At 37.1% G+C, this 25,895-nt stretch overlaps 1 protein-coding gene across 1 annotated transcript in view; it reads left to right on the top strand.

Moving 5' to 3' along the window:
* LOC121371167 (DNA polymerase epsilon subunit 2-like) overlaps positions 1-22,657 on the top strand; it is an 82,505-nt gene extending 59,848 nt beyond the window's left edge. Inside the window, exon 15 of the mRNA XM_041496848.1 lies at positions 18,486-22,657. Within this exon, the coding sequence (XP_041352782.1) occupies positions 18,486-18,575 (90 nt within the window). The 3' untranslated portion in view covers positions 18,576-22,657. The remainder of the gene's footprint in view (positions 1-18,485) is intronic.
* The last annotated feature ends 3,238 nt before the right edge of the window (positions 22,658-25,895 follow it).

Raw genomic sequence — 25,895 nt, 5'->3', positions numbered from 1 at the left:
GGCCATGGTATGTGCTATCCTGTCTATGGGATGGTGCATATAAAAGATCCCTAGCTGCTAATCGAAAAGAGTAGCTCATGAAGTGGCGACAGCGGGTTTCCTCCCTCAATATCTGTGTGGTCCTTAACCATACATCCAACGCCATATAATCGTAAATAAAACATTTCCTTTATATCCTTTGTCCTTGACTGGACCTGTCTGAGCAGCCCTATCAGCCAGGCTGTGACCTGCCTCCCTCTAACAGTAACAGCAATTAACACTGAGCCTGTGATAGCAGCAGACTTGTGATGGTCATGTAGCCACCCAAGACCAGCCCAGTGACTCACTGACCGCAATCATTTGTAGGTCATCAACACACTCAAACTTTTGTTATTATTCATGAGTTTTTTCTTCTATAGTGCGAATGTTGGCAGTTAAAATGATTTAGTGCTTAAAGCCACTATTATGTTGTAGGTAGATAAATAATGTATGAAATATAATATTATGTAACCTATATATAGCTATGTGCTGTTATTGGTACACTTGCATTCTTCTTTTCAATTAATCAGTATATGCATGAGCATGCATGCATGTGTGTGTGTGTGTGTGATGCATAATATATCTGTATCCATGTGTATATGTTGGGTCTTTGCATGTTTGAGTGTATGTGTTTATGTGAGTGCATTCATGTGTGTGCACGTATGTGAGTGTGAACGTATGTGTTTGAGTGTGTGCATTTGTATATCAATACATCTGGCAATCAATTAAAACCGCATATAGAGTTATGGTTGTAGGAGTTATGGTTGTAGGAGTTATGGTTGTAGGTTCTGTTGTAGGTACATTGGACCAAGTGTTTTATGTGTGTCAACGTACATTGTATATGGTGCTAAGTCACTTTTCTTTAACAACACCACTAGAGCACATTGATTTAATTAATCATTGGATATTGGATTTCAAACATTTGGTCATTCTAACATAATCTTAGAGAAAACCCACTGCATTTTTTATATATGCTTTTGCACAGACAGAACAGCACATACCATGGCCTTTGATATCCAGTTATGGGGCACTGTTTGGGATGGAGGAAACCCCAATGAACACCTCAAGTGGTGCTCTACCAGCTGAGCTAGATCGCACCCTATCATATGTATATATGGTGTTTGCCTGATTGATAAACAAAAGCCATGACTAGAAAGAAGAATAAGTTGTTTCTTCACCTAACACTTCACTTAGGGGGTGGGACGTAGCCCAGTGGTAAAGTGATTGTGTGGTCGGTCTGTGATCGATCCCTGTCGGAAGATCCATTGCGCTATTTCTCGTTCCTGCCAGTACACGATGACAGGTATATCAAAGTCTGTGGTATGTGCTATCCTGTCTGAGGGATGGTGCATATAAAAGATCCCTTGCTACTAATGGAAAAATGTACTAGTGGGTTTCATCTCTAAGACTATAACATTATGTCAAATTACCAAATGTTTGACTTCCAATAGACGATGATTAAAAGATCAATATGCTCTAGTGGTGTCATTATACATTACAAACTTTAACGTTAACATTTCACTTACATATTTGTGAATTAATTTTGAAAAAAAACCCCATACAACATTTTGTACAAATATTTATTAATACTGCAAATATTTTCATTTTGGATCTATACATAATTTTGTAATTGGACAATAATTAATTACTAGCCACACTTTTACCAGTACTGTTACGTCATATGATGCATGCAACAGGACAAACTAAATGGATACATGCATAATAGTAATTATCAATATTATACATTTCACAATTGATCATTATAAGAGGAAAAATAACATACGTATTGTTGGAAATAATTATTTCTAAAGAATATTCTAAAAGACCCCCCCCCCCCCCCCCCCCCCCCCCCAAAAAAAATTGAACATTGAACAGCTAAAAAACCCAAACAATTGTTTAGTTATCTTTTTATAATTAGCTTATTTTCTTTCTTAACTCAACCTATTCAATATTTCATTTTAATAGTATAATAATAATAATAATAATAATAATAAAAAAACAAAACACTTTTTAAAACAGTGAACCCCCAACCCCCACTTAACAGCCCCCCCCCCCCCCCCCCCAAAGAAAAAAGAAGAAAAAAAAGAAGAAGAAATGGTTTAATTGTATACATTATAAATCTGTTTTTCACATCATTCCATATTAAAACACTGACATTTAGAAAAAAAGGACTAAATCTCTCCACCTCTATTTCTGATATTATGATATCTTTGCCTTTAGGCGTTAACCACCTGAACAAAGGATCAATAATAGGTGTTAATAGCAGGTAATGGTGTCGGGATCCTGGCAACACTTACACTGAGACCGCTGACCTTCAGAGTGGGGATGCAGACAGCCAGTCGAGTGTGTTGTGGCCCTAATTCATCTTACACTGCCACTGTTTGTTGTTAGCCCAGCCAAAATAGGAAACAGCACCAAGGTCACTTGTTTGTTTGTTTTTAAAGAATGTTTGTAAATACGCCACGTTTGTCTTTGTGGGTGCAGGCACGCCAAAGGTCGGCCACTTGCTGTGTTCCATGGCTACATGGCATTGACACGCTGCCCTACTTGAATGCAGTCAGTCCCTGATTGCTAGTCATTCACTTCCCTGGCCGATCAGCTGCAGCACGCACGCACACTTCCTCTCCACTCACTTTTGTCCCAACTTGAGAGAACGTGCAACTGTCATTTCGCATGGGATAGTCCTTCGTGTGACACAGTCTCATTTCTTTCTTCGCCAGGCTCTCACTCACTGGCAGCAGGCCCTGCTGTAGGTTTATTAAATAATATTACATCACAAGTTGTAGATTGTGAAAGGAAAAGGTTTTTTGAAAATTGATTTTTCAAAAAGAATTTTTAAAAAAGAAAAAGGAAAAGAAGTTTAATATTTGTTTGAGTGAAAATGTTGATTCAGAATGGATATTACGTTCAGTCTAACAATTGTTATCAGGATCCGCTGCAGATAGCGGTGGGAACGACAGATTCTTTTTCAAATGGAGAGTTTGGTGTTGGTTCCAGTGTGACCAATGTAGTGCCAAATGGATATTTTCCCTGCCCTGTTGAAACACATGAGTGTGGTTGTCCCAGTATTCCAGCCAAAGAAAGTCTTTTGTGTCAGATTCTGACCGGACAGGGCTACAGGAATGATATTCTCTGTTTCGGTCAGATGGTGAAACTGGAGATGTTTCAAGACTTTCCTCTGCAGAGTTGCTGTTACTCAAATTATGCAATGTCAGATCCATTCAACTCTTACATGCAACGCTACTGAATCAAGGTATAGTGAATTGGTAGACTAACTATATATTAATTAATGTTGTTTCAGTTACACTTGAGCTTGAACTTTTTTAACATGCCCGTATACCACTAAGGTTTCAGGCATGTCTATCTTGGGTCCTGTCTCTGGATAGCCAGGGACTTGACCTGGGACAGAAAGTTTAAAAGGACAATTTGGAATATTACGTCAAATATGGAAGAAGGGAGATTAATAATTTGGACGCGCATTAAAAAAAATAAACAGTAGCCTAAAATTGTACTCTCTGAGAAATTTAGACGTATAATTTAGAACGGGCTGCCTAAAATAAATGAAAAAAATTTAATTTAAATTTTATTATTTTATTATTTAATTTTAATTTAAATATTTATTAGCCCTTAAGTTAAAGAGGTTATTAGGAAGACAGTTAGACAGGACTCTTTCAATCAACATATATATATATATATATATATATATATATATATATATATATATATATATATATATATATATATATATATATATATATATATATATATATTAATACAGTTATGAAAGGTGCTCTTTAATTAAAAAAAATATTATTTTGTCATGGATATGTGTAGTCAAAACTGTTAGCTTAATAGAGATTAATTCGGAAAAATAGTAAATTATTATTTTGTAATAAATATGTGTAGTCAAAACCTCTAGCTAAATAGAGGTAAAAAATAATTAAATAGTAAGAATAACTCTTATTGGTTAATAGAGGTGCCTGCATTAGAAGGTTTGACATTATGATGAACTTGAATAAAAAATAAAGGTGGATATATTTCCCAAGTGCTACAGTGTACCAAATTATACTGAATACCAAAACAATCTTTCTTTTTCTTTCTTTTCTTGTTTAACCACACCACTAGAGCACATTGATTTATCAATCATCGGCTATTGGATGTCAAACATTTGGTAAATTTGACACAGTCTTAGAGAAGAAACCTGTTAAAAATTTTTTTATTACTATCAAGGGATCTTTTATATGCACCACCCACAGATAGGATAGCGCATACCATGGCTTTTGATATACCAGTTGTGGTGCACTGGTTGGAACGAGAAATAGCCCAATAGGCCCACCAATTCCAAACCGACCGTGCATCAAGCGAGCGCTTTACCACTGGGCTATGTCTGCCCAAATATTAAAATAAATGCAAATCAGAGTTATGGTAATTTGTGGTTAGAATAGCTGTATTTGATTATATATGCTGAATTCTGTGAAGTGGTAAATGGTATCTCAGCTGTAATTCTCCTGAATATCAATATGTCTGTTAATCCCTGCTTAAAAACACAAGTCTGTTTTTCATTACTTACAAACTACACAGGATACAGACCTTCAATGTGAAGGAAAGGTACTTGATATTGTTGACACACATACCCGCCATTTGCATGAGAGTGCACATACACTAAACTGTGTGTTTATATGCATGAGTGTGAGTGAGTTGTGTGTCTGTGTGTGAGTGTGAGTGTGTGTGTGTGTCTGTGTGTGTGTGTGTGTGTGTGTGTGTGTGAGTGTGTGTGTGTGTATGTGTGTGTGAGTGTGTGTGTGTGTGCACGTGATTGGCTATGTGTGTATGAAAGCAGTTGGTTGCTTAATACAGGTCAAGTGGTACTAGAATACAATATAAGAGAGAAAAACAACAACAATTCACTTTTACCGAATATGTGAGCACTTGTATTAAAGATACCACTGGTAGGTACTGGGTTCACAGCCCCGTAATGGCTCTTACCCAGAGTGAGTTTTAATGGCTTAAAGTTTGTTTTATTTAATGACACCACTAGAGCAAATTGGTTAATTAATCACCAGCTATTGGATGTCAAACATGACACGTAGTCATAAGAGGAAACATGCTACATTTTTCCATTAGCAGCAAGGGATGTTTTATATGCACCTTCCCACAGACAGGAAAGCACATACCACGGCCTTTGATCAGTTGTGGTGCACTGGTTGGAATGAGAAAAAACTCAGTAAATTGAATGGATCCACTGAAGTGGTTCGATCCTGCGACGCAAGCACCTTAGGCTAGCACTCAGCCAACTGAGCTAAATCACACCTCTTTAATGGCTTAATGAGTAGATGTAAGACGTAGGACGTAGTCCAGTGGTAAAGCACTCATTTGATGTGAAGTCGGTCTGGGATCGATCCCCTTTGGTGAGCTCATTGCATGTTCTCATTCCAGCCAGTGCACCATGACTGGTATATCAAAGGTCGTGGTATGTGCTATTCTGTCTGTGGGATGGTGCATATAAAAGATATAGACTATTGAAAAATATAGACTATAAAACTATATGTTAAAATTACCAAATGTATGATATTCAATAGCCGATGATTAATAAATCACTGTGCTCTAGTGGTGTCGTTAAACAAAACAAACTCAATTAAACAACACTATATCCACTGGCTTGGACAGATAGCCCAAAAAAGAAAGAAAGAAATTAAATTTTTTTTATTTAATGACGCACTCAACACATTGTATTTACGTTTATGTGGCGTCAGACATAGTTAAGGACTACACAGATACTGAGAGAGGAAACCTGCTGTCGCCACTTCATGGGCTACTCTTTTTGATAAGCAGCAAAGGATCTTTTATATGCACCATCCCACAGACAGGGTAGTACATACCACAACCTTTGATATACCAGTTGTGCATTGGCTGGAACGAGAAATAGCCCAATGGGCCCACCGACGGAGATCGATCCCACATCAACCACGCATCGAGCGAGCGCTGTACCACTGGGCTACGTCTCGCCTCCCCTCCCACCCCCAAATTAGAAGTCTGTGCCCAGGACAGTGTGCTTGAATCTTAATTGGATATAAGCATGAAAATCAAGGTGAAACAATAGAAATGAAATAAACTTTAAACTACTGTTAACACATACTACTTTGTATTTAAAAAGAATGATGAGAACAAAACTTTTGAAAATAACATACACGTTCTTTCTGATATTGCATAACACAATATCATCACACATGTAAAACCATGTCCAGCAGAAAGTGATTTCCCAATACACTGTACAGTTATTTCCGAGAGATGTTGAAGAGGAAGGTGAACATATCCAAACAGATATGTTTGTACTTGCTTTTAGGCAACTAAACTCTTACTGAAACATATTTGAATCATTGCAGGAGGTATTAAGGTCGAAAGAAAGAAATGTTTTATTTAACAACACACTGAACACATTTTATTTACGGTTATATGGCATCAGACATATGGTTAAGGACCACACAGATTTTGAGAGGAAACCCGCTGTCGCCACTTCATGGGCTACTCTTTCCGATTAACAGCAAGGGATCTTTTATTTGCACTTCCCACAGGCAGGATAGCACAAACCATGGCCTTTGTTGAACCAGTTATGGATCACTGGTCGGTGCAAGTGGTTTACACCTACCCACTGAGCCTTGCGGAGCACTCGCTCAGGGTTTGGAGTCGATATCTGGATTAAAAATCCCATGCCTCGACTGGGATCCGAACTCATTACCTACCAACCGATGGGCCAACCACGATGCCACCAAGGCCAGTCGTATTAAGGTCGAAGACAGTCACTTTTCGGACCCTTGATTTGGCTTTGTACACAATAAATAAAACATATTTAACAGTAATTGTTTTATATGATATAACTGACAAAAAGTACTCTTTTTTTTTTCATCTTTTAAAACTTAAAATTAATATTTTGTCCTGAATTATTAATGCGCTTGAAAGTGAAGGCTTTCGAAATTGAAGCTCTTGTCATATTCACTTACAGTGATCAACAGATAGTAACTAAAGGGACCAAAATAATAATGTAAAACATTATAAAACAAAAACATTTAAAAAAGAAGAAGATAGGAAATGTCCTAAAGATGAACATCTTTTATTATGTCATGCTAGAATGTTCACTAGGGTTCAAAGGTGTGAATTGTCAAGGTTACTGTAGTAAAACGAGCAAAGACCAGTTACTATTAAACTGCTTTAATTGGTCTGCTGTATCCAGAGTGGAAGAGATAGGTTGGCCATACTAATTACCAGTCGGCCAACCCAAGGTATATGAAGCATGTAAAATCCTTCTCATTTCATTTCAACTTATTTTCGTGCTTATATCCAATTAAGGTTCAAGCACACTGTCCTTGGCACACACCTCAGCTATCTGGGCTGTCTGTCCAGGACAGTGGGTTAGTTGTTAGTGGTTAGTGAGAGAGAAGAGGGTGTAGTGGTCTTACACCTACCCATTAAGTCATTAAAACTCACTCTGCGTGGGAGCTGGTACTGGGCTGCGAACCCTGTACCTACCAGCCTTATGTCCGATGGCTTAACCACGACGTGATGGAGGCTGGTCAATCCTTCTCATCCAGTACTGCAATAAGACACTGCATGGTTGATATCTGCAATATTAATTGACTGACCGGTGTTTTGACTGACAAAATGGATTTGGGGGTTGTGTGTATGTGTAATAATTTAAAAAATAGCACTCACCTACATGGAAAAGATGTGCAATAATAATAATTATTGAACTGATTTTCTTGCCACCAAACACAACATGATGCAATCAATGTATTTGATGAATTAGAAATCCCATTATGCCAATTTATGTAGTGATTTTGATTTTGTTTTATTTTCCTCCACAAAATATGTATGTTTACTTACTGGTATCTCGGATGTGATGCTTTCTCAAATTTAGTGGCTGTAGCCAGCAATCTATTAGGTGGAGACAATTGACTATATTTCAGTTTTCATTTATGTGCATATATGCGGTTAAGGTTCAAGCATGCTGTGCTGGAACACATCTCAACTATCTGGCCTGTCTGTCTCATCTAGTGTGTTAATGCAGGCACTGATCCAGGATTTTTTAATAGAGAGGTCCCAAAATCTGTTGTTGTTTTGGAAAATAGAATTTAAAGGTCCTTGAAAGGTGGACGGGATAATTTAAGTTTGAATTTTTAGTATTCTGTAATATATGTTGTTTGATAAAAAATGGGAGGGTGTGGAATAACCTGGGCCCCTAATTAAGAGTTACTTGCCCAGCAAGCAACTGAAAATTTTAGGATATGCCCAGCCCTGCTAACAAGTAAACAAATTACACTTTTAATACTGTAGATCCTGAAATTAACGCATCCCTAAAATAATGTGAATGACAATGGGAAGACTAAAATGTGACATGAAATTAATTCAAGTTTCCCTTTGAAATATTAACTTTCCTAACACCACACGTCTGTGTACTTTTTGGTTCTCAGTTCTGTTTTATAAATATATTAGAATTTTAATTTTTGGGGGGTTATGTTTTAATAATGTGGGACACATACAAAACAGAAATAAATGTGTAATATTATTAATGCGAATAACACGAACTTGCATTTTTCGCATTAATATTATGATCACATTAAAATTTCAGGATCTACAGTATATAAGCTTGGGCCCACGCCTGTATCCGTGCCTGTTAATGGTTAGTTGTCAGTGGTTAGTGAGAAAGAAGTCTGTATAGTGGCCTTACACCTACCGTACCCATTGAGTCATTAAAACTGACTCTGGGTGGGAGCCGGTACCAGGATGTGAACCCGATACCTACCAATCTCATATTCTGACGGCTTGGTTAATCACACCATCACCAAGGTTAATTTGTTGTTACTCTAAAAGTTTAATATAAGCACAGACTATTATATATAGTGTTGAACATAAATCATTCTTCATTCTTTTATTCTCCGTGGACTGACCAGCCAGCAGGCTAATTGTTGTGAGATTGACAGTAGCCATGAGGTTCTCAATGACTGGTAACAGGTATATGGCCCACCGTTCCGTGATTGATGTCCGACTAATATCGCAGCGTTAGATGTAGTGCATTGCCACCTGTGACAGCCTCTTAATTGAGTGAGGGTGTGTTTTGCAAAACATATTGGATAACGGAATGTCCTTGGAGTGCCCATTAGCTGGTACACCTGGTCACACTGCTTAGATGATTCTTACACGTACAGTTGCGTGCACATACTATGTACTTCAGTGTATGAATAATTCACTGTTAAACGTGACTTGTTCATTGGATTTCAGAAGCAGAGCCAAGAGGGGGTTTACCATGATGGGGTAGGGAAGGTGAGGTTGGGGAGGTGAGGGTGGGATATCTTTGCAAGTGGGTTCATTTCATTTATAGTTATTTTTGTGCTTATATACATTTAGTTATGCTTCAAGCATGCCATTCTGGACACACACCTCAGTATCTGGACTGTCTTTCTGTCCAGGACACTGGGTTAGTGCTTAGTGTGAAAGAAGTTGGTGTGGTGGTCGTTAAATTCGCTATGGGTGGGAGTCGGTACTGGGAAGGTGAACCCAGTACCTATCAGCCGTAAGTCTGTGGGGGGCATGTGCCCCCCACACTTTTCAGATATTTTGCTTTATAATAGTGTAAATATAAAACAGGGCTCGAACTTAAGAAGTTTTATCCCACGGCAATTTTTAAAAAGAATAGCCATGGGTGAAACTCCACCAATGGCTATTTTGAGCCTATGATAGCAAACATTGTGCCCAAAATATGTTCATCAAAATTAGGACACCAAAATTATATTTAAAACAATCATTTTTAACAAGAATTAAAAGCATACAAATGTGAGACTGAACAATTGTTATAGAAGTGTTGTTATGCAATTTGTCTCACTGACTTATCGAATCATATTGTGAGTACACCTAATAAAACATAAATACGACATTAGTCTATAGTCATATAGGCTGGATGTGGTGCCTGTGAGCGGTTCGGCTAAAACATAAATACGACATTAGTCTATAGTCATATAGGCTGGATGTGGTGCCTGTGAGCGGTTCGGCTAAAACATAAATACATTAGTCTATAGTCATATAGGCTGGATGTGGTGCCTGTGAGCGGTTCGGCTAAAACATAAATACGACATTAGTCTATAGTCATATAGACTGGATGTGGTGCCTGTGAGCGGTTCGGCTAAAACATAAATACATTAGTCTATAGTCATATAGGCTGGATGTGGTGCCTGTGAGCGGTTCGGCTAAAACATAAATACGACATTAGTCTATAGTCATATAGGCTGGATGTGGTGCCTGTGAGCGGTTCGGCTAAAACATAAATACATTAGTCTATAGTCATATAGGCTGGATGTGGTGCGTGTGAGCGGTTCGGCTAAAACATAAATACGACATTAGTCTATAGTCATATAGGCTGGATGTGGTGCCTGTGAGCGGTTCGGCTAAAACATAAATACGACATTAGTCTATAGTCATATAGGCTGGATGTGGTGCCTGTGAGCGGTTCGGCTAAAACATAAATACGACATTAGTCTATAGTCATATAGGCTGGATGTGGTGCCTGTGAGCGGTTCGGCTAAAACATAAATACGACATTAGTCTATAGTCATATAGGCTGGATGTGGTGCCTGTGAGCGGTTCGGCTAAAACATAAATACATTAGTCTATAGTCATATAGGCTGGATGTGGTGCCTGTGAGCGGTTCGGCTAAAACATAAATACGACATTAGTCTATAGTCATATAGGCTGGATGTGGTGCCTGTGAGCGGTTCGGCTAAAACATAAATACGACATTAGTCTATAGTCATATAGGCTGGATGTGGTGCCTGTGAGCGGTTCGGCTAAAACATAAATACGACATTAGTCTATAGTCATATAGACTGGATGTGGTGCCTGTGAGCGGTTCGGCTTAAACATAAATACGACATTAGTCTATAGTCATATAGACTGGATGTGGTGCCTGTGAGCGGTTCGGCTAAAACATAAATACGACATTAGTCTATAGTCATATAGGCTGGATGTGGTGCCTGTGAGCGGTTCGGCTAAAACATAAATACGACATTAGTCTATAGTCATATAGGCTGGATGTGGTGCCTGTGAGCGGTTCGGCTAAAACATAAATACGACATTAGTCTATAGTCATATAGGCTGGATGTGGTGCCTGTGAGCGGTTCGGCTAAAACATAAATACATTAGTCTATAGTCATATAGGCTGGATGTGGTGCCTGTGAGCGGTTCGGCTAAAACATAAATATGACATTAGTCTATAGTCATATAGGCTGGATGTGGTGCCTGTGAGCGGTTCGGCTAAAACATAAATACATTAGTCTATAGTCATATAGGCTGGATGTGGTGCCTGTGAGCGGTTCGGCTAAAACATAAATACGACATTAGTCTATAGTCATATAGACTGGATGTGGTGCCTGTGAGCGGTTCGGCTAAAACATAAATACGACATTAGTCTATAGTCATATAGGCTGGATGTGGTGCCTGTGAGCGGTTCGGCTAAAACATAAATACGACATTAGTCTATAGTCATATAGGCTGGATGTGGTGCCTGTGAGCGGTTCGGCTAAAACATAAATACGACATTAGTCTATAGTCATATAGACTGGATGTGGTGCCTGTGAGCGGTTCGGCTAAAACATAAATACATTAGTCTAAGTCATATAGGCTGGATTGGTGCCTGTGAGCGGTTCGGCTAAAACATAAATACGACATTAGTCTATAGTCATATAGGCTGGAGTGGTGCCTGTGAGCTGGATAAATACATTAGTGTCATGCTGGATGTGGTGCCTGTGAGCGGTTCGGCTAAAACATAAATACGACATTAGTCTATAGTCATATAGGCTGGATGTGGTGCCTGTGAGGGGTTCGGCTAAAACATAAATACGACATTAGTCTATAGTCATATAGGCTGGATCAGCGGTTCGGCTAAAACATAAATACGACATTAGTCTATAGTCATATAGGCTGGATGTGGTGCCTGTGAGCGGTTCGGCTAAAACATAAATACGACATTAGTCTATAGTCATATAGGCTGGATGTGGTGCCTGTGAGCGGTTCGGCTAAAACATAAATACATTAGTCTATAGTCATATAGGCTGGATGTGGTGCCTGTGAGCGGTTCGGCTAAAACATAAATACGACATTAGTCTATAGTCATATAGGCTGGATGTGGTGCCTGTGAGCGGTTCGGCTAAAACATAAATACGACATTAGTCTATAGTCATATAGGCTGGATGTGGTGCCTGTGAGCGGTTCGGCTAAAACATAAATACGACATTAGTCTATAGTCATATAGACTGGATAGCGGTTCGGCTTAAACATAAATACGACATTAGTCTATAGTCATATAGACTGGATGTGGTGCCTGTGAGCGGTTCGGCTAAAACATTAGTCTATAGTCATATAGGCTGGATGTGGTGCCTGTGAGCGGTTCGGCTAAAACATAAATACGACATTAGTCTATAGTCATATAGGCTGGATGTGGTGCCTGTGAGCGGTTCGGCTAAAACATAAATACGACATTAGTCTATAGTCATATAGGCTGGATGTGGTGCCTGTGAGCGGTTCGGCTAACATTAGTCTATAGTCATATAGGCTGGATGTGGTGCCTGTGAGCGGTCAAGACATTAGTCTATAGTCATATAGGCTGGATGTGGTGCCTGTGAGCGGTTCGGCTAAAACATAAATACATTAGTCTATAGTCATATAGGCTGGATGTGGTGCCTGTGAGCGGTTCGGCTAAAACATAAATACGACATTAGTCTATAGTCATATAGACTGGATGTGGTGCCTGTGAGCGGTTCGGCTAAAACATAAATACGACATTAGTCTATAGTCATATAGGCTGGATGTGGTGCCTGTGAGCGGTTCGGCTAAAACATAAATACGACATTAGTCTATAGTCATATAGGCTGGATGTGGTGCCTGTGAGCGGTTCGGCTAAAACAAGATTGAAATACATTTGTTTCAATGAGAGCTTCTAGACTGGATGTGATGCGTGTGTCTGCAGAACGCATGCGGCCAGATGAAATGTAATAATCATATATGGTGTCTATACGGCTATAATGCCCAAGCTGCAAGCCGCAATCCGCAGACACAACAGCCGAGCCGCATGCACATGCAGCATCCAGTCTATATAAGCCTTTATACGACAAGTCATGTCAGAGTCGTAATGATTAGAACATGTCCTATTTCTGACGACAAATCACATTAAAGTTCAACCATCAAGAGTTTTGTAACTTAGTGTAATGTTATGGTGTTTACAGACGTCAAAATGTTCAGATGTCATGGGTTGATGAAACGTATTATTGTCAAAATGTTCAGATGTCATGGGTTCATGAAACCTATTATTGTCAAAATGTTCAGATGGCATGGGTTCATGAAACCTATTATTGTCAAAATGTTCAGATGTCATGGGTTCATGAAACCTATTGTTGTCAAAATGTTCAGATGGCATGGGTTCATGAAACCTATTATTGTCAAAATGTTCAGATGTCATGGGTTCATGAAACCTATTATTGTCAAAATGTTCAGATGTCATGGGTTCATGAAACCTATTATTGTCCAAAATGTGGTCAATAATTGGTTTATTACATAATACCACCAGTACATTTCTTATACATGTATATATGTATTTATATTTTCTTTATTTCAATGGAAATTTCTACACACTTATATTTGACACACACTCACTACTACAAGTAGGGCCGACAAATCTCATGGAACAAATCATATAGTGAGAACTCTGCTTAACCAGTATACAAAATATATGTGGAAAGTACCAGACTACATTTTTAAAAAGCTGAGTTACTCTTAAATTTCTCAACTGATTAGCAAATGGTAACCCAAACATTACGGATAAAACTGAACAATATATAAGCTTAAATGAATTTCCTACTAGTACTTCAAAAGTTCAGTTGCCATTCAGGAGTCACCGTGTGCATTGCCAAAGAAATGTGTCAGTTGCCATTCAGGAGTCACCGTGTGCATTGCCAAAGAAATGTGTCAGTTGCCATTCAGGAGTCACCGTGTGCATTGCCAAAGAAATGTGTCAGTTGCCATTCAGGAGTCACTGTGTGCATTGCCAAAGAAATGTGTCAGTTTAGGTCAAGGGGTGGGATGTAGCTCAGTGGTACAGCGCTCGACTGATGTGCAATTGACCTAGGATCGATCCCCGTTGGTGGGCCCATTGGGCTATTTCTTGTTCCAGCCAATGCTCCACAACTGGTATAACAAAGGTCATCGTATGTACTATCCTGTCTGTGGGATGGTGCATATAAAAGATCCTTTGCTGCTAATCGGAAAGAGTAGCCCATGAAGTGGTGACAGCGGGTTTACTCCCTCAATATCTGTGTGATCCTGAACCATATGTCCGACACCATATAACCATAAATAAAATGTGTTGAGTGTGTCATTAAATAAAACATTTCCTTCCTTCCTTCCAGTTTAGGTCAAGAGGGGTTACCACAGATGCATGTATGTCTGGACACAATGTAAAGGATCACACTCTTTTCTATCCACTCATTAAAGTTCTATGGTTAGCTCCATTTCTAACAAACTATATTTATAATAAGTCCAAGATCATTCAAATTTGGTATATAGTTGCATAGGTCTACGTATGTGAAAAATTCATATAGGATCATCAGACCTTGCATACACGTACAACTTAGGATATTGGTGTGTCATATATCATAACTATATACATGTACATGTAGGTCACTGTGAACTACTTTTCAAGCATTACAACACATTAAAGAAAATCCTCATCCTGTCCATATTATCCCTATCAATATAATCATCAAACCTTGCCTGCAAATACAAGTTGGGATGGGATGGGGGAGAGTGTTGCATACCATAACTAGGTTACCATGACCTACTTTTGATGGGCGTATCATGTACCTCACAGGTATTCTTGTTTTTATTGCAGTGTTATGATTCAAGTTGCTAGTAATACTACAAGTTGTTACTTCAAAATTTATAATGTGAGAATGCTGCTTACTACAATAATAATAATAATAATAATAATAATAATAATAATAATAATAATACATGTACTTTATTTAAAAAGTAAGTACAAAATGTTTCTCCCCTGAGGCCTTCTCTACAAAACGAATTCACTGCATTATAAGCACATATAATATAATAATATATGTAATATAAACTATACAATATATACAAATGTACAAAGAAGTCATGCTCATGCAACTCAGTTTCATAGTATCTAACAATATGGACAGTGATGATTACATCTTATCAAAATAGTATTTAAAGCAATTCTTTTTAAATATATTAAGACTCATAGACCGTTTGATATCAGTAGGCTAGCTGTTCCATATAGTAACATCAGAATATTGAAGACTTTTCTTGAAGTGTTCCATTTTTGGTTTTGGTGCTAAAAGGTTTACCTCAGTAAAGCAAAAGTCTTAAATTGATTGTATTTTACTGACAATATTTTATTAAGATATTTGCGAAAAAGAATAGCTTTTTTTGGTAGAGATTTGTTAACAAGAATTACCTAGAAGAAAGAGCTCTAGTGGTATCTTCTTACAGTCTGGAAACAAATGCTTCACTTCCAAAAGTTTGTTTTGTTTATTGACACCACTAGAGCAATTAATCATCGGCTATTGGATGTCAGACATTTGGTATTTCTGACTCATAGTCATTAGAGGAAACCCGCTACATTTTTTCTAATGCAGCAAGGATCTTTTATATATAAACTTTCCCAGACAGGAAAGCACATACCATGGCCTTTGTTGAGTTGTGGTGCACTGGTTTGAACGAGACAAAACCCAATCAGCTGAATGGATCCGCCGAAGTGGTTCGATCCTGCAACGCATGGACCTCAAGCGAGCACTCAACCAACTGAGCTAAATCCCACCCCTCACTTCCAGCAGCTGCTGATTAAACATTCCTGAGACTTTCCTTTCCTTTGTTGAGTAGCCCAGTGGTAAAGTGCTCGCTTGATGCGCGGTCGGTCTGGGATCAATCCCTGTTGGTGGGTCCATTGGGCTATTTCTCATTCCAACCAGTGCACCACGACTGGTATATCAAAGGCCATGGTATGTGCTATTCTGTCTGTGGGATGGTGCATATAAAAGTTACCTAGCTACTAATAGAAAAATGTAGCGAGTTTCCTTTCTAAGACTATATGTAAAAATTACCAAATGTTTGACATCCAATAGCCGATGATTAATAAACAAGTATAAACAAACTAACTTTTGTTGAATAAGCAAGCAGACACTAAAACAGTAGACTCAAGCCTGATTGGCCGTTTTGCACAGTAATCACTGTCTTCATTTTCAGTAATAGACTGGTGAACAGTATAAAAACTTTAAAGAGACCAAAACCCGCCTGGGTGGTGTCGTGGTTAAGCCATCAGACTTATGGCTGGTAGGTACTGAGTTCACATCCTGGTACCGACTCTCACCCAGAGCGAGTTTAATGACTCAATGGCCTCACCACTGACATCTCTCTGACCACTAACTACTAACAACTAACAACTAAGTTACTAACCATTAACAACTAACAACTAACCTCTAATACACTCTCCTGGACAGACTTGATCCTTAATTGGATAGAAGGAAGGAAGGAAGGAAATGTTTTTATTTAACGACACACTTAACACATTTTATTTACGGTTATTTGGCATCAGACATATGATTAAGAACCACACAGATATTGAGAGAGGAAACCTGCTGTCACCACTTCATGGGCTATTCTTTTTGATTAGCAGTAGCAGCAAGAGATCTTTTATATGCTCCACCCCACAGACAGAGTAGCACATACCACGCATGGCCTTTGAGATACCAGTTGTGGCACACTGGCTGGAACGAGAAATCGGCATATGAGCCAACCGACGGAGATCGATCCCAGACCGACCGCACATCGAGCGAGTGCTTTACCACTGGGCTACATCCCGCCCCACTTAATTGGATAGAAGCAAGAAAATAAGTATAACTAAATGCCAATTCAAATTAACAAACAAAACAGTGGACTCAGTCTGATTGAATTTGGTGCACATTCATTACCAGTTTTATTTTGGGTATACTCAGTCTGATTGGCTTAAGTGCACATTCATCACTGTCTTCATTTTTGTATAGTCAGACTGATGAATATTATAAAAACAGGACCATTCAAACAGAATGATTGCTTTCATCACTGTGTTCATTATAGAAATATTGACATTCAAAGTGGCCAATACAAACTGCCCGACACAAACAGTGGACTCGGCCTATGGCTACTAACATGGTTATTTTAATATCTGCTCAACAACACCTCATCATGTCATAAACTATGGCTACTAACATGGTTATTTTAATATTTGCTCAAAAGAGAAAACTGCTACAACCACATCTATGGTTACTAACATGGTTATTTTAATATCTGCTTAACAACACATCATCATGTTATAAACTATGGCTACTAACATGGTTATTTTAATATCTGCTTAACAACACCCCATCATGTTATAAACTATGGCTACTAACATGGTTATTTTAATATTTGCTTAACAACACCTCATCATGTCATATACTATGGCTACTAACATGGTTATTTTAATATCTGCTTAACAACACCCCATCATGTTATAAACTATGGCTACTAACATGGTTATTTTAATATCTGCTTAACAACACCCCATCATGTTATAAACTATGGCTACTAACATGGTTATTTTAATATTTGCTCAAAAGAGAAAATTGCTACAACCGCGGAGGCTACTCTGTCCGAAAATCACCCCAAAAAAGTTTTAAATTGTTTTTATATGCACTTTGCTATAAACATGACAGTACATATCCAGGGCTCTAACTTAATGACGGCATTGACTGCAACTGGCATCGTGGAGATATAAATTGGCATCGTGGAGATATAAATTGGCATAGGTACTACTTGTCGTAAGCTACTGAAGTTTTCCATCAGTTGCTTTTTCATACGTGTACACAACGTGGCTTGTTTCCTTTGATGTCCAGTGTGCAGAATGATGATTATCTTTGTGTGGAAAAAAAGTGTGCATTTGGAAATAGTGGAGATAGGTGCTGTAAAATATAGTAGGGTGCGGGAAAATAAAGAGGGGCGCAGAAAAATAAAGGAGGGCGGAGAACGTGAAAGGAGGGCGGCAAAATGCAATAGTGAGGCGGGCTGCCCCGCTTAAATGGAACAGTGAGAACACTGGATAGAGAGCATGACCGATGGCATTTTTGTCCTGTCTGTAAAGCTTCTCAACAATAACACAGTGTATACACCTGGTGTATATTATCTGCCAGTATTTAATATTTGCACATTGCATCGAAACATTTTATGGTTGGAGATACATTTAATTTCATGAAATTCTTGGTGTGTGCGTGCGCGTGCTTACAAGTGCATATGTGTGCCAATATACAAATATAAAAATATAAATATTTCTAAAATACTTAATCACTTAACCAGTAGTAATAATAATATATATATTTCTTCTATCTTTTTTTCAGGGCTCGTTTCCAAGGACAGGTTTTGGTTTCAAAGTCTATTTTCCTGCTAGCAGAGAGATTCAAGACAGCAAAATACAAGATGAGAATTAAGACAAATGTGTACAGGTCGTTGAATGGGAACAAGATGATGATTACATAGAAACCAGTTCCAGACAGTTCCAGGAACCAAATGTAAAGCAGACACAAGACCTGGCCAGAATTCAACCTTAACAAACTTAACTTCGTGCATTGTACTTTGTTCATTAATACATTGGATTAGCAAGGAAATGTTTCATTTAACATTAAAACCAATGTTTGTTTGTTTTTATTTACTCAAATTTAAATAATTATTTTAGTAGTGGGTCAATAGATCAAATTTTTATTTTTTAAAAAAAGAAGGAATATTTACATTAATGACATTCCTGCACATATTAAAACTTTGGAAATAAACAAGTAAGGAAAAACTTAATTATTACTGAAAACATAAATCACTGTAATATTCTACTTTACAATACATTTGGTGACAGTATTAAATAGTATTTATACAGTTTCATTTCACCATGCACAATATCTTTTACCATTTGATATCATTATACAGTTACAATTGGTGAACACAACACATTACTTTGTAAAAAATTATTTGAGAAAGTTCATAGGGCGAATATTGTTAGCAACTTGAAAAATATACTGCATTTAATCTATGTCTACAGGAAATCTTTCCCTTTTGTAGGTCACAGATCATGTGATAATTGGGATTAAAGGAATGGCCTTTCTAGTTTTAAAAGAAATATTTTATTAATAAGTTTATATTTGGTGATTATTTGGAGAATAAAACTGTCTAATAAACATCATGACAGCACATCTTTGTCCAATAACCTTTTATGTTTTACTTCTGATCTGCATTGTACTACTCACATTATCTCTTTGCTCATGGGTGAAGATAATTTCAGATACATTTACACCATAGGATCTCTACGGAGGGGCGGGGAGGGGGGGGGGGGAGAATAGAGGTTATTTGTGTTAGGATCAAACCTCCAAAGTGGAGCCATTCTCTAAATGTTTTTTTTTTTCCTTTATCCCAACTAGTTCTACATGACTGGTATTTCAAAGGCTGTGGTATGTGCTATCCTCACTGTGGGAAAATTCATATAAAAGATCCCTTGATTCTAATGGAAAAATAGTTTCCTCTGAAGACTATGAGTTAAAATTACCAAATGTTTGACATTTAATAGCTGATGATTAATAAATGAATGTGCTCTAGTGGTGTTGTTGAACAAAAACAAACTTTAACTGTGCCCAGGCTGTATGATGGATGCACCATACACAATAATGTTAGGTCCACTTATAAAAAGAAAAATACATGTTTATTAAAAACAACAGCCCCACCCTCCTGGCACATTTCCCAGCAGGAAGACCTGTGTCTGTTCCCATCCTTAATGACATCACAGTGGGTCAGCATTGGTTTATGGACCAAATTGTTTTATTAATACAATATGCATATTTTAATATTGATTTCAGAAATTTATATGTGTATTTTGTTTTTTATATTTATAGAATTATGAGCAGAAGAGACATGTTAACACTTTGTGTGACTGGTTTTTCAAGTTTGGTTGTCTTGGTGATAAGATCTGTTGTGTTTTATAGTTGTAATGTAGAAAGCTATTTTTTTGTACTGGCTTTAGTGGGTGTTTTAAGTTCAAACAATGACTGCCTAGTTTTTTAAATCCTATAGAATAATCATTTAACAAACTAAAGCTGATGACCTTACTTAATTCTGCATAATAAAAAGTAATTTTTCTAGTTTTAAATGATCAGGATGCTCAAGGTCAAATTATTTAGATTTTATCATCTTATCTTTGTTATCATCCAGATATTTATGACCATGAATTGTGAATTTCTTCTTTTTCATGAGACTAAATGTTCATGGTTTTGCTTTAAAAAACAACATTTTGTTTGGCAATCATGGATTAAAAAGATAATTTCATAAATCCATATTATATGTACACATGTATTATATTTCATTCTGTCCTTAACATTAATTAACTGCACAAGTCCATGAATTATTGTATGAAACATTAGATTACCATAAATAAAAGTGATTTGACAGTATCTGTATTTGTCTCGGCAACCACAACTTAATCATGGCACCAACACTTGGTGGACACTGGGTTCCTATCCCAGTAGTAGATCAAACCAATGAGTGAGCACAGACATCATTGGGGAAGTTAACATATGATACTTACATGTATCCACTGTCACAGGACTAGATATGGCACTCGCCAATTGCGAATTTCAAAAACAATTGGCGAATTTTATTTTAATTTGGTGAAATAATTTCATGAAATAAATGATATTTTGTTAGAAAATAACTGGGTTTCTGTCATTTTTGAAGTTTAGTAGATAATTTGGCAACGTTTTCTACTAACCGAGAGCTAGCCCTGCATGAAGACATCCATAAAAATTAAAGGCCAATTAATCAGTTAAGAATGTGTACTGTCAAACACAGTTCGGAAGTAACCATGGCAATGTACTGATGGTGAGAAATAAGGGAGCACATGGTATCCGAGACACATTTGAATTCACTGCTACAGTAGATATGGCAGTATAAAATACAGAGGTTTCATGTGGGACTAAATGTTGGTACTGTGGGATTGACTGCTGGTAACATTGTGAATGTCTGGACCCCGTTCCACGAAGCAATCTTATCGCTAAGATCATCTTAAGTGCATATCTACCTTATGTATTTAAGGTGATCTTAGCTCTACGATCGCTTTGTGGAACGGGCCCTGGTACTATGGATGAGGGTTCTGGTAACAGTCCGTATTTGCTGTTACCGTACTATTTGTGTTATCATATTTCTTTCCATATCAGTATATAGTGCAGTGAAACCTAGTCCACAGATGTGACACCAGTTAGGGATTTGTAATAAGCAGTAAACATTCTTGGTGCCATTTTTCTCGAATGATACTAGTACATGCATTTTTCTGTAAGTTTTTAGTTTACTTTGAAATGAACACTGGTTTTAAAGATGTGATCAAAGTTTGGGTACATACCCCAACACATGTTCATATCAGAATTGGTCAGAATATTTGTATGTGTATTGTTTTTAACTGGGTTATTTACCACCTAGCTTCTGATGATTATGACTTATTTTAAATAAGCAATAAAATAATCTTCACGATGATTTTATTGCAAAATGTGTCAAAATGTAATGCAATACATTAAACTTGTGTTATTTTATCCCACTATAAGCTTTAAAAGTATAGTTTTTGATAAATTGAGAATTATGTTTTGTTAAGGCAAGCTATTTTTTTCCGACAAATTTTCAGGTATCCCTAAAGCATAATGAATAACTTCTACTAGTACTTTGTACGTCTAGTACATAGTCCTACCTCTTTCTACCTTTTAGAAAATTCAGTTTTATTGAGCAATTTAATACCATAAAGAAGAAAGAAATCCCCAAAACCTGATATTTAAAATGTGTATTTAAATTGCACTTGCCATTATTTGAGAAGCACATGTTATAGTTTTAATCATTTTGAAATTAATTCTGTTATATAATGTTGCAAGTTTTTTTCTTTTTTGTAGTCTATATGTTTGTAACCATTCTGATACTTGGAGTAATTCAGTAGTTTTAATTGTTAGCAAAAATATGTTTTGAAGGGAAATTTCAATGTAGAACCGAACAATTAGGTGTATTTTAGTAATTAGGAAAACATCAGTAATCAAAACGACTTTCGAAGGAAAAGTAACTGATTGTTTTGTCTTGAGATGGTGGATGATTAAACTAACTTCTACTACTTTAAAAGTTTATACCCGTGATCAAAGACAACTACCGTACAACATAAACAAGTCATTCCATCATTTAAGAAAATATTAATATCCAGGGCCCATATTTTCCAAGCCATCTTTGCACTATGATATTGTAAAACTATTGGGGAAATAGTGTGTCTCACAGTGATGTCATAGCTTATGAAAGTTTTGATGATATCGTAATGCTAAGATAGCTTTAAAACAATCTGTAGCCAGATGTCTCTAGGCTTAATTATTGTAATATGTGTTCCTTGTCCATCTCAATGTGGAATATGTTATTTTACTCACCAATCTATCCGTCATAAACTGGTGAAAATAGTCTTTTATTCAAAACATTTAATGTCTTTTCTATTTATAGTTGTGGTTTCTCTATTATGAATTTGCTGCTATTATAAAATGTTCCTACTAAAACAGTAGTTTAATGAGTAAAATTAAGTATTAAACACAATTTCTTATTTTAAATATCAATAATTGTATATTCTCTCTGACTAAAACAGTATTTTAATGAGTAAAATTAAGTATTAAACACAATTTCTTATTTTAAATAACAATAATTGTATATTCTATGTGTTTCTTGCCAGGTTTTGCTTCTCAATTATTTTGTACATGAAGTTTGGGCTACCACCGACATTAGGATGACCAGAACACATTGTTCCTGAATACACTGATACTCTACACAAGAAATTAACTCAGTCTCTTGAACAATATATAATAATAGGTTGAATCATATCATGCTGGTGATGTCTCACTTTCTTCTTGTTTGCATGGAGTCAGATCAAAAACACCAAATATAGACCACGTCAGAGTTTCAAGTCATGACTGGTATATCAAAGTCTGTGATATGTGCTCTCCAGTCTGTGGGATGGTTCATATAAAAGTTTGGGATTGATCCTCGTTGGTGGGTTTCCTCTCTAAGACTATATGTCAGAATTACCAAATGTTTGACATCCAATAGCCGATGATTAATAAATCAATGTGCTCTAGTGGTGTAGTTAAACAAAACAAACTTTACTTCGTAGATAACAGATCGATGAATTAGCATAGAAATGATAGTATTATAATACTTACATGTTGTGTCTGCTCCTAGCTACAAAATGGGATTCAGTGAAAATATGCCCATTTCCTGTGCCAATTAAGACCTATTAATTAATATTTTGTAATTAAATGTTAATTGTGATTTTTCAGTTATCAGAGATGAAAGATTTGCAGAAGTTCCTGGAATTCCTTATTTTTAATTGTCTGTACAATGTTTCCATTTTTCCCGCAAACAGTCCACAGTTTTCCATATTCTCCGTCCCAAACGTACAATATTGTTTTGGCCAATGCTTTGCATACATTCTGAATGGGGCTGCCATTTTAGACCATTGTGCAACCCTAACACTAGGACCAATCTCAGTACCTAGGCACCAATATAAAATTAAACTCTATTAACGTACTATATCCAATTAAGGTTCAGGCATGTCTCTCCCACACCCAATCTCTTGCATGTCCAGTGGTCGAGTGTGGGACAGAACACCAATATAAAATTTTCCATCTGTTGAGTAATGGTTTTATTGTTTTACAAATGTATTTTATTTTATATATGTTTAAAAAGAAAAAGACAAGTTACAGTTCTTTGTGCAAATGTTATATATTTATACACATACAGTATACAATCTTACATTTATAAGTTAATACAGACGACATATTCATGTTTTGACTTCAACATTTATATAGTGCTCCTTTAGTTTACTTTTATGTTTAAATGTTTTGTGTTGTAAATAGGAATCATTGTACATATATGAAATAAGTTTGGTTTATATGGGTTTTCTTTTCATGTCAAATTTTGATTTTGTTTTAATTTCTTTTTATACAGTCATTTTCATTATTTACTTGTACATGCATATAATTTAACTCTTTCTTGCACATTGGTGTTGTCATTTTTCATTTTTGTAAATTGCTGAATACTTGCTTAACATTATGTTTTTTAAAAGGGAGATTATATTATTTATTAAATGTATTTCATACAAATAGTGTTCTTGTTATTCTTTTTTTTCGGTTTTTAGACACAACTTCAGTGCACATAGTCGTTCAACGCAGCACACACCAGTCTCGGTGGTGTCGTGGTAGGCCATCGGTCTACATGCTGGTAGGTACTGGGTTCGGATCCCAGTTGAGGCATGGGATTTTTAATCCAGATACCGACTCCAAACCTGAGTGAGTGCTCCGCATGGCTCATTGGGTAGGTGTAAACCACTTGCACCGACCAGTGATCCATAACTGGTTCAACAAAGGCCATGGTTTGTGCTATCCTGCCTGTGGGAAGCGCAAATAAAAGATCTCTTGCTGCCTGTCGTAAAAGAGTAGCCCATGTAGTGGCGACAGCGGGTTTCCTCTCAAAATCTGTGTGGTTCTTAACCATATGTCTGACGCCATATAATCGTAAATAAAATGTATTGAGTGCATCGTTAAATAAAACATTTCTTTCTTTCAATGCAGCACACAGTCGTTCAGTGTGGCACCCATTGCACCCTATGTGTGTGTGTGTGTGCAATCTAATTAAAATTAGCTCCACTATTACATGTGGATCTAACAGCAGCCAGTTGGAGCTCATGTCTACCAATCAAAACCTTACTTGCAGAATCATGCCAGTGATTTGAAAATAATTTGAAAACATTCCAAATTATCTTGAGGGTATGATAAAGATAAGAGTTATTTGCATTTAAAAACAAAATTCCATCACCCATATTCTGTTATTGAGAAAATCATACACACGTTTAGTGCTGTCAGACATATGCGAGCAGTGTTTTGATTTGTCAATTGAAAGGTTATACAATAGTAATTTTTAATTTTTTTTTTAACAAATTATGTATAATCTGAAAGTTGACATTTAGACCAAGGTACTACTTTAATAGTTGATATTCTGACTGTTAACAGTTTGACCATTGACATTTAAACCGTTGGCATTTTGACCACTGACATTTTGTCCTACATCTGTCCAAGAAACAAGTCCAACAAAACATTTCAACAAATTGTATGTACAAAATATGAATATAAAATGGAGGATGACACTATCCCAAGCCCAGAATATGATCTTCTAATGTCCATGATTCACTAGTTTGAGCCCACTAACTTTACTGGTAACTCAATGTCTCTGAGCCTAACAATAATCTGCTTCTGCAGCCAGTTCAGTGTTTATAATTAATTAACTCATCTCGAATTCACCGTCATCACTACAATCACGAATAACTCATTCAGTGTCATCTTGATGACAAACCAGTCGGTCACTAATCCAGCCATACCATGCTAGCCTGTAGACATCTCTTGCAGACGTCCTAACAGTCAGCCACACCATGCTAGCCTGTAGAGATCTCTTGCAGATGTCCTAACAGTCCGCCACACCATGCTAGCCTGTAGACATCTCTTGCAGACGTCCTAACAGCCACACCATGCCAGCCTGTAGAGATCTCTTGCAGACGTCCTAACAGTCAGCCACACCATGCTAGCCTGTAGACATCTCTTGCAGATGTCCTAACAGTCCGCCACACCATGCTAGCCTGTAGAGATCTTTTGCAGATGTCCTAACAGCCACACCATGCCAGCCTGTAGAGATCTCTTGCAGACGTCCTAACAGTCCGC

Source organism: Gigantopelta aegis, chromosome 4 (genome assembly GCF_016097555.1).
Source record: "Gigantopelta aegis isolate Gae_Host chromosome 4, Gae_host_genome, whole genome shotgun sequence".
Classification (NCBI taxonomy): domain Eukaryota; kingdom Metazoa; phylum Mollusca; class Gastropoda; order Neomphalida; family Peltospiridae; genus Gigantopelta; species Gigantopelta aegis.
This window is presented reverse-complemented; position numbering and strand designations above follow the sequence as displayed.